At 43.2% G+C, this 10,608-nt stretch overlaps 2 protein-coding genes across 2 annotated transcripts; both read right to left on the bottom strand.

The window, feature by feature from the left end:
* Positions 1-338: 338 nt before the first annotated feature.
* Positions 339-4,195, bottom strand: cdkn1bb (cyclin dependent kinase inhibitor 1Bb). Its single transcript, XM_079744018.1, has 3 exons — positions 3,428-4,195; positions 3,038-3,161; positions 339-2,051 (listed from the first exon to the last, which is right to left on the bottom strand). Exons 1-2 carry the CDS (start codon positions 3,882-3,884, stop codon positions 3,049-3,051), a joined length of 570 nt encoding a protein of 189 aa, XP_079600144.1. The 5' UTR covers positions 3,885-4,195; the 3' UTR covers positions 339-2,051; positions 3,038-3,048.
* A 510-nt stretch (positions 4,196-4,705) lies between these two features.
* yars2 (tyrosyl-tRNA synthetase 2, mitochondrial) lies at positions 4,706-10,093 on the bottom strand (the record flags this gene model as incomplete). The annotated part of the gene is made up of 5 exons (XM_079743587.1): positions 4,706-5,476; positions 6,085-6,255; positions 8,049-8,204; positions 8,661-8,828; positions 9,300-10,093. 5 exons carry the CDS (start codon positions 10,091-10,093, stop codon positions 5,317-5,319), a joined length of 1,449 nt encoding a protein of 482 aa, XP_079599713.1. The 3' UTR covers positions 4,706-5,316.
* Between the last annotated feature and the right edge of the window lie 515 nt (positions 10,094-10,608).

Below are 10,608 nucleotides of genomic sequence, written 5' to 3'. Positions count from 1 at the left end.
TGTGACTGGCTGCCACAAGTGGTCTGCTTTCTGCAGTGCAAATATGATTGGATGGCCAAGACATCAATCACGCAACCCGCTCAAAAGTACTGGCCGATTGATACGGTGTCACTTCTGCAGAGCCGTCTCATTGCTTTGAAATCCCTCTGTGACCTCAATCAAATTTCGCAAAGTAACAAAGCGTTTATTATGCCGTTTGTCTGTTATTGATTTTTTTTTTTTTTTTTACATGTCTTTCTTTTTTAGTCCGTGAAAACACGGCATGCAATATGTAGAACTGTCTGTGCCTATTTGAACATGAGTGCAAGTGTACACACAAATAGCCTACAATGTGTAGATTTAGATTTAAATTTGTTTTAATTGATTGCAACATATTTTATAACCACACATTACAAAATGCACATCAAATATTGTATCAGGCTCAGTTTGCAACCTTATAAGAAAAACTACCAAAAATATGCTTTTACAAAATACCATTATAATAATGTAAATGCCACTTTGGATAACCGTGATCAAAAAACCCATTTTATTCTACATAAAAAAGCTTGACATAAATAAGTTAGTATAATTTCTCAGTGTTTTTACAAAGTTATGTACATTTAGGTACATTGCAAAAGATTTACATAAATACACAGGCACGGTGGCTTTTCTGAGACACACATTTCACCTTCCGTCCAGGTGAACATTGGTCTCTTTGAATAAACACATTTCTTATGCAAATAATCAGAGAGATAGGAGAAGGGGAAGGGGCTTATAGATGCAATACAAGTGCGTCCTCAGCAGGCTATCAACCACAATGGGCGATAGGATTGGGTGGGTGGGGGGGGGGGGGAGAAACAAATTTTCTGTAGGTTATCACAAAGGAACACAATGTGAAGTCAAATCTGGAGCAAACAGGCTGTGGCAGCCATACCGGAGCAACCATGTATTTGGCATTGTAGGACAGTCATCTCGTTTTGAAAATAAAAGCTCCTATTCCAAAAAATATATAATTAAAACAGCAACAAGATAAGTCCTAGGAACAGGGGACAGGAGGATGGCATGATATTGAACAAAAATAAAATAAAAATAAAAACACTACCTGTGCAGTTTACGTATTCTCCTTCAGCATAAAAGTACCTCACAACTCTACAGGGGTAATCACATGCACCTGAACATGTCACAAAGTAATGGGAGAACTTTTTGAGAGTGAAATAATATTAATAATAATAATAATAATAATATATAACGTTCCAGGATTTAAATCAATACCATAACAGCTCTTTGACATAATAAATATTAGGTGGTTTGAGAAACACAATTTTACACTACAGCAAAGGATGTAACATTACATGTTATAGATATTTGTAAAAATAAAAAATAAATGCTGCGTTGATCTTCTAGGGGCTGGAAAAAAAAAGTGAAATGAGAACCTGTATTTTTTGTGTTGACACTTTGTGCCAAAGGCCGTGGAAAATGCAAAAAAAAAAAAAAGGAAGCGACCACGAGAAACAAGAAAGGAGCTACATCGGTACCGTTCTTCACTGCAGACTATGAGGGGGTGACCTATTGAGATAACACTTATCAGAAGCCTGTTTAGGTGGCAAATGGAGACCATGTCAAAGTCAAATCGTCTTAAGGCAAAATATAGGGAACAGCATTTGGAGGGAAAAAAAAACAACCATCAAACTACACTGCAATTCAAGTCAAATCAATATTCACACTTTTTTTTTTTTACATAAAAGGATTTGCTTTCATATCATGTTTTCTTATGTGCTACATTTGGAGAGAAATATATGTATATACACTCACACACACACACACACACGCACACGCACGCACACACACACAGAGAAAAAGAGCAAAAAGGGAATTTCAACCTAATTGCACACTGCTACATAGACTGCTTTTAGAGGCAGTAACTTTAATTTGAGTGCCACAACTTTAGTGTTTCTATTCAGTGCCCCTCCCCCCGTCCCCAGGAGAGTTGATATGTTTCTGTTGTGTAGTTCCTCTTCCACGTCGGCCAACACTGAGCTCTCCCGCACCAAAGGGGAAATACATCTTCAGATCTGACGGACAAAAACATTATCAGTTTAGTAAATTCAATGTTCATGCAACATTACATTTACTTGTTAAAAATTAACATGCAAAGGATTCATGCATTTCATAACTGCATCCTTGAGTAATAGACTAATCTGACAGCTGGTGCATTTGGTCAAAATGCAAATTAAACGCTAAACAGGCCATAGACCTAGCACTCTTATCTTCTAAGGTTAGCTCATTAAGCCTAAGGGATTTTTAACGTCGGTGGAACAGGCATATGTTGCAATGGGGCATCATCTGCTGTGTAGGCTACGCAGTGCGTTCAGAGACAGTATAGTTGCTAGATCCAAAGCTGTGGGCTGTACCTCTTTCGGTTACCAACCAATCACCTCTCAAAACGTGCAGTCCTAGCAATCACTGATTGGCTGGTGACTGTACGTTCGGACCCTTGGATCTACTACCATTAGAGACCAGCCCCTTTCTTCCTGGTCCTGGGGGCAGTGGTTGCTGACGTGTTACTATAGTGTTGTTCACAGGACTTGTTTACAGTTTTGGAGGAAACTCAACCTCGCTGTGGCAGCAGTTGTAGTAAATGTGACATTCGTGCTGCCTCTTATTTTAACCCTTTGTGGCCGAACGTCGTAATGTATAAAAACATCGAAATGTACCTACAAAGCGTTGCTAGAAGCATAAGGCACGAAGACACTTCGACATTTATGCAGTTTGACATAGTCGGGGGCGTTAGACACGATACGAATAAATACTAAATACATTCGAGTGATTGGTTGATTATTGAGCAGTAGGTGAACAGCACCGACAACACTCGACTCTTAAAACGTTAGACTAAGTCGGATTTCCAATAGGCGTGAGGGGATTTAAACACAACAGCTGTGAAAAGACGAATCGGGAGAACAACGCTAGAATAACTTAACGTGAGGAGACTGATATATAACCATTAAGATCTGCTACGATTCCACACACAACAAAAATAAGTTGAATTATAATTTCTTACCTTTCTCGGTCTCACGTCTGTGTCTTGGGACTGGACTTTTTTGGTGTGTGCTCGGCCGAACGTGTCACGTTTTGCCGAACTTCATCCGAACTTGTGTATGACCTTTTACTTTGGGGCGCAGTGTCTGCAAAAAAAAAAGTTTGTAAGATTTATTATACTATATGAAAATGCTTTTTTCACCACTAAGACAGCTGGAAGTAGCCTGATTTTTAGACATTTCTAATAAACACAAATACATTTCTATCCTTATCGTCTTTTACTGAAAGAAAGCTATTTAAGTGTTTTTTTCTCAAATACATCTCTAGGCCTAGAGCTTCATTTTTTAAATTGTATAGAGACGTTTAGCTGGGTGTGAGGCTTTCTGGGCATGATTCGGGGCACCGGGCTCACCGTTGCAGGCAGGTCTTTTCCGCTGTCCTTGGCTCTGCTCGCTACCGTCCATCTGACTCTCGCACCTCTCGCTCTCTGCGGGGGGGGGCCGGGCACTTCCCATCCCACCACAACTACGATTCCCGTTAAAATCCACGTTGTTATTCCCAGTGGAGCACGTCGACGATCTCGACGAGCGAGGAGGTCGGTTGTAGAAATCGGGAAGGTCTTTACAATCCACCAAGTCCCACTTGAACCTCCCGTTCTTCAGCGGCTTATGGTTCACGAAGTCGAAGTTCCATTTTGCAGAGACATCCTCTTCATGCTCCTGGAAATGTCCCTTTAATTCCCTCTTTAACTCTTCGTGGTCCACGGGGCCGAAAAGACTTCTGCAAATGGACGGTTTCGGGTGCTCAGACACCCGGGCATCCGTCCGCTCCAACGTCGGACTCCCATTCGACAGACGAACATTTGACATTTTCCAAGAGATCGGAGAGCGTCCAGATATTAACACTCAAAATGCGTTTTTCGTATTCGCTCAGTCAAATCCAACACACGCGTAAAACGACAGATCAACAGAAATGCACGCATGTCATGCATATGTCTAGATCAAAAACGGTGAGCGCCGCAATGGCAAAGCGAGCAATGGTTGTCTTCACTGAACATGAATACCCAGTGCAGCAAAACGTAGCCAGTCGGCCCACTCCGCTCCGTAGTGAGAGGAAAGAAATTGTAGGCAAACCTTTTCAGTACCCAATATGGCGATTGAGAGATGTACTTGGGATTGAGGGGAGGCTGACTGGGGGAAAATGATTGACACAGAAAGCTATTTAACCCGGAGTGGCATTCATTGGTTAAAGGTCTTCAGCCCGCCCACTTTTCTTAAGGTGATCACGCTGCACGCTGGAGAGTCACGACACGATCAACAAAACACACTGGAGTATGACGCAACTTGACATAATTTACCCCGGACAAAGAATTCTTTATAAATGGACGTACATAACATTTTGTTTTGTACTTCATAATCCATCGTAAGTGTGCATTGTCTCAAAATAAATACTTCGACAAAAAAAAAAGTAACTTTAGACACTGGACATTGCGTCTCTAGAGTAGGGTCGAGTTCGACAGGTCGAATAAGTCCTATGCCAAACACATTAAAAAACGTGTCCCTTTATTTAAATGTTGCTTAGTTGAAACCAATTATTTTATCAGTTTGACAAAGATGTCAGATAAAAAAAAATATGACTTACAAATGATAGATGAATTATTGTAAAAACAGTTTAATTTAATTACACCAGTTCTAAACTAGGGATACAACTTCAGTCCATGGAAAAATACAACCAAGTGGTCAAATTATATTATATTTCCGGATTCATGATACAATGGATAGAGTCTATCATCATTAAATATATTACTGAAATATTACCTTTTTAAATTAAACAATTATTAGGCGTATCCTTTTTGGGGGAAATAGTACTTCTCTCCCTCGAAGCCAACCCGAGCAATTTTTGCCTGCTTCCAATTTCTGGAACACGACTACCCACTAGTGGTAATGTTTGAGAACTGCTACTAATATCCCAACTTATGTAAAAACATCTTATTTCATACAACCGTAACATCATAATGGATTTTTTTAATCATGAATCTTGGCCACACTCAAACACACACACACACACACACACATATATATATAAAAATACATGTTAACACGTGTAATACATGTGCAAGGGCCAACAATTTGACTCAACATCTTTGTCTGTCATTCCACCCATCCATCCATTTATCATTGTTCAACTGTTGGCCCAGCCAGGACACATCATCCCTACCTCCACGCTAAGTCCAACAGAGTGAAAATCTTGTGGAGTGTGAGCTTGTTCTGTCCCCCCTGATGTCCTAAGAGGCTTTCCAGCTCATAGTCCCAGCCACTTGATGATGTAGAAGTTCTTCTTGCCCACCCGGAGAAGGCTCAGTCCATTTGACAGGACGTGGACCTTGGGTATCAAGACCTGCTCCGGCTTGTCCGAGCGGGTGTGGTTGATCCATACAGCTCCCTCCATGACCATACGGTACCTGCGGAAGCGACAGCAGGCAGAACCAACGTAGTCAGCATGGTGGGTGGCTTCATTTAGCTTCATTGACGCTTTCTTCAATGAAAATATACACCGATGATTCCTTACAACAAATATGTGTCCTGCTGCAAGGTGGTGGTATAGCAGATAAGAACATCAACAGTGCAAGCTATATGCTGTTATATAATAATAGCTTGATTCATGTCTCTCTGCGCTTCAGAGTTGTTGTTATTCTCAACTCGTGTTACTTGTTCTTGTGTCGCTTCCCATGTACTCTTGAAATTGCAGTATTTTATAAAAGACTTAAGTTAAAAAAGTTACATTCATATGTAAAGCTGATAGAGAATTGATGAAGAGAGCCAGAGGAAGGGGAAATAGAAACAGAGAGAGGGAAGGAGTCAGAGAGAAAGAGAAAGCGAGGGAGGCAGACTGACAGACTGAGTGTGCGACGGAAACAGAGATGAAGAGACAGCCAGAGACAGAAAGAGGGAGACCCAGGCTAAAAAGAGTTGGAGCCAGAGAGAATCATGTATAGAGAAAAACAGAGAGGGAGAGAGAGCGCAAGAGAGACAGACAGCCACACAGACAGACCGAGCCGGCGTTATCTACCCTTTGGGTCCATCGGGGACAGCCTGGACCCGGCGGCAGACGTCCAGCACCGTGGAGCCGGGCTCCAGCAACAGTTCGTGGAAGGGGGCCTGGTGGAAGAGCTCCTGGAGCTCCTCGTCGCTCATCTGCTCCAGGGCCTGCACGCTGCTGTTGTACAGCGCGTTGGTGCACCTGCAACCCCAGACACAAGGCCTTACATTCAGTCACAGCACAGTGTTTACCAAATGGAGGTACGGGTACCCCTAGCGGGAATTTGAAGGCTTGCACAGGGTGACTAGGAAAGCTTCTAATAAACAGAATCTGAATATCACCTGCATGAATTGTACGTTTATCTGAAGACTTGCATACAGGCTCTATATGAATGACAGCAATCACGCATAAGACAGCAAGTGAAGCATAAGAATATTGTACTAGCTACAAACAGGTTAAAGGGCTGCACTACCTATTCTTAAAAAATAAGTAATGCACAGAGAGTAGAGAAGCCATAGGAATCACAAATGCAAGGATATGAACTTTTGCTATGTGTCACCATTACCATGTTACACAACGCAGTAACCCCCACCGGCTTCTTACCTTAATTACAAGTAAAAGGATGGATCGAGTATGCATTGGGGCAGGGATCTAGTAAATCCTTCATAATGCTTAATTCTGTCTCCTGATAGTTCCCAATGTATTCATGTTCACAATGTATTCATGCCCTTCCAAGGGGAAAACTAAACCTTTAAAGCCATTGACATTAGATGTTTATCAGGTGCCATGAAATGGAAGAGTCCACGCATTGTTTAAAGAAGAGACCCAACCCTAACACCACTTTGGTGAGTTGGGATTAGTTTTCATTGTAGATAACGCCCCCTATAGGTTAAATACGGCTACTGCACGCAACACCTGGGATTTGGAATAGGATTACCAGGTCACCTGTTGATAATGCGTTATTGCGACCCACATGTCCTCAGCTTATTGAATGTGAATTGAAGGGGTGGTTTACAGGGGAGCTCACAGCCCTGCCACAGAATGAAAAAAACCTCACAATTCATAGGTATATGTATTTTTTTAGAGTGCAACTGGCCGGTTTGCATCCCCAATTATTGAACGTGTGGCGAAATAATGAGGGATGTTGTGAACACTAAAGAATAGTCTTTAGTGTATATTAGTGTATATATTTAGTATTCATGTTGTTTAAGTGTGAAAGAAATCAATGTTAAGGCTATATTCATGTTCTGAAAGAATGAATGAAATCAAAGTAAAGACTATGTTCATGTTTTGAAAGTGTGAATGTAATCAATGTAAAGACTATTAATGTTGTGAAAGCATGAAGGAAAAAGACGTAAAACTATATTCATGTTATGAAAGTATGAATAAAATCAATGTAAAGAATAGAATTACAGCTAGACACATTTTAGTAACGTAACGCGCTCCAAAAGACTTAACTTGACACAAATGCATCACAAGGGGAAAACACCAGTGTCTGCACTACTGGAAGCTTGCCGATTGACAACCTTGTGCAGATAGACATCCTGACAGCTGTTTGACAGCTCCATCCTGTCAATCATGTGTGAGAGTGCCCACTTAGGTTTTTACCCGTTTGATCTGATCGCATAATGCAGGCCCCAACTACATTGTTTCGCTATTTTTATCGCTTTCCACCTGGAAAAAATAACTAATAAATATATACAATAAATAAAAAGTGAAGCCAATAACCACAACCTTCAATTACAATCTCAGAAATTCGACCTCACAGTGGCAGCGGTTGTAGTAAATGTGACATTCGTGCTGCCTCTTATTTTAACCCTTTGTGGCCGAACGTCGCAATGTATAAAAGCTTTGAAATGTACCTACAAAACGTTGCTAGAAGCATAAGGCACCGAGACACTTCGACATTTATGCAGTTTGACATAGTCAGGGGCTAGGTCAACAGCAAAAACAAAATGTCCTCTCCAAACAACCACCGCCATGGCTCCCCTCACCTCTTGGCGCTCTCAAGGCCCTCCTTGCCGTGCACCAGCTTGGTGACCTCCGCCGCCAGCCGCTTGTGGGCCAGCCTCTTCCCCGGGTCCAGCCTCTGCTGCTCCATCAGCCCCTGCACCTCCCCCAGGGGCAGGAAGGTGAACAGCTTCAGGTACCTGCCGACACAAGCACACACATCACACCACACACGTTGTATTTGCAGAACCAGCAGCATCCCCCAAACATGTTACCAACACCGCCGTGGCCATTACACACCTTGACGAACACATTCAACTATTCCACCATCTACCACACAACTGTAAGCTCAATCGTAGATTGCACGTTGGTCTGGGAGAGCTGCTGTCATTTTCTTCTGCACAAGAGGCGTGATCAATGGGCCCAGTTCAACTGACTCTGTACGCAATTGGCTGCATGCCGTCGCTTTCCTGTCGTCATTGTGTTAAACCAGCCAATAGCACGCCAGGGGGAGAAGCCAGCTTGGTGATTGGCTCCCGCAAAAACGTATCGTAAGCAGAAAGAAATGTATTGCTCTTCTCCAGACCCTTCTGCAGGGCGAATTCAAATCGCTGGCGGAACGGGCTGGGGTTACGCAGTCTAACACAACTACCCACCGTTCGACAATGTTGTCAGGCTGACGGAGGAAGTACTGGTACAGCTCAAATGGTGAGGTCCGCTCTCTGTTCAGCCACACGGCGTTCCCGGCCGTCTTCCCCAGCTTGTCCCCCACCGAGCTGGTCACCAGGGGGAGGGTCAGCCCAAACACCTCCTCACCACACACTCTGTTGACGAGAGGAAGCAGTGATTGTCATGGTTCAGCGTCGTCCGGTATGAAATAACCCGCAGAATTTGATGTGGATGAACAGGGTTTTCAGTCGTGGGCTAGGGGGTTCTGCTGCCTACCAGCAGAAAGGTACTGGGATTGATCCCCAATGTCCACAGTCTAACCTGAAAACATTCTAGGAGCACCCGCTCCTTGTTGAGATATTTCTAGAGATACTGCATTTAGCTTTGGATAATAAAAGAGTCTGCTGAATGACTGAATACAAAGGGCACATTCTCACCAACAGGTGTTAGCGTAACATTTCGAATTTCAGACAAATTGTACAACACCAGGGTTCAGATATGTTGGTCTTTTGGCAGTTTGGGTTTATATTGTTATATTTAACACATGCCCAAGACAAACAACTGCCTTCCTTTTTTCTCTCATTCCCATGAAAGACACGTTATATGGAAACGTGTGTGTCATTTACTTGCGAATGTACTCGTGGCCAGACATGAGATTGCCTAGCTGGTCGCTGCCTCCGAGCTGGATCTTGCAGCCATATATTTGGTTCAAGTGATAGAAGTCATAGGCTTGGAACACCTGGTATGTGAACTCAGTCAGGCTCATGCCATCCTCGCTTTTGAGTCTGGATTGCACACTGTGGCGACTGAGCATCGTCCCCATTCGGAAGTGCCTTCCAGCCTCCGACAAAAAGCCCACTACGTTCCAGTCCTTGTACCAGGACATATTATTGAGTACAGTCACGGTGCCCATCTTTTTCTTGGCGCTGCTGTCATGAAAGTTTAACTCGTGATTGGTGAAAATTCTCTGGATGCTCTCCCTGATGCTGTGTGTGTTCCCTTCAAGGGTGTCAGCGGAGATGCGCTCCCTCTCGCTCGTCTTCCCACTCGGATCTCCGATCTGAGCCGTAGCCCCGCCGATAACAGCCAGGACATGGTGTCCCGCACTTCGGAAATGCAGGAGGCCAATGATCGCCAGCAGGTTTCCCACGTGAAGGCTGTCGGCCGTGGGGTCAAAGCCGCAGTAAACCGTCTGACCGCCGGACTCCAGCACACGGGCGAGCTGATCGTGCGCAGCGTCCTCGGGGAAAGACTCCTTCAAAACTCCCCGTTTGTTCAACGATAGCAGCAGTCCACTGTGCAAGGCAGGGGAAATGTGGAAGTTCTCGTTGAATGCCAAATAACGAGGCGATAGCTTCCGACGAACACATGATTGAAAGCGAAACAACCGGGAGCAGGTCCTCGCCATGGACGCCGCCATATTGGACAGTGTGACGAGACAATGGGAGGAGTCAAAACAAAGCGTCCAAAGCCCTCTTGTCACATCAACACACAAACGATAGGAATAAACCATTTGTTTTGTTGCAATATAAAAACAGTTATTTTCATGGTCTGTACAAGTTATTTTGTGCAGAAATATGGTAAGCAATGAGCGTTGTATAAATGTAGTACCACGTGGTACAGTGCTAACTTCCTAACAGCAGATGGCACTGCTATCAAGGCTATTTTGGCCCTCATTCACAACGGTGTCTTAGCAGGACAAATATACAGTAAATATACAGGTAAATGTACAGATATTTCTTGCATATCTAATGGTGTTAACTGGCAACATATGTTGTGGGTTGATTTAAAATAGATTGTACAGAGCCCAAGCATAGACCTCATTAAGCTGGTTGAGTTCATAGATGTATTCTATGATCTATGTACTAATGTCTATCTTTATACTTTTATCATTTCTATTATACAGGCCCATTATACCCTCTACATTTTTCTGTG

The sequence above is a fragment of the Pollachius pollachius genome (assembly GCF_949987615.1).
Source record: "Pollachius pollachius genome assembly, chromosome: 9".
Taxonomy (NCBI): domain Eukaryota; kingdom Metazoa; phylum Chordata; class Actinopteri; order Gadiformes; family Gadidae; genus Pollachius; species Pollachius pollachius.
Note: the sequence above shows the minus strand (reverse complement) of the source record. Positions and strands in the feature narration are given on the sequence as shown.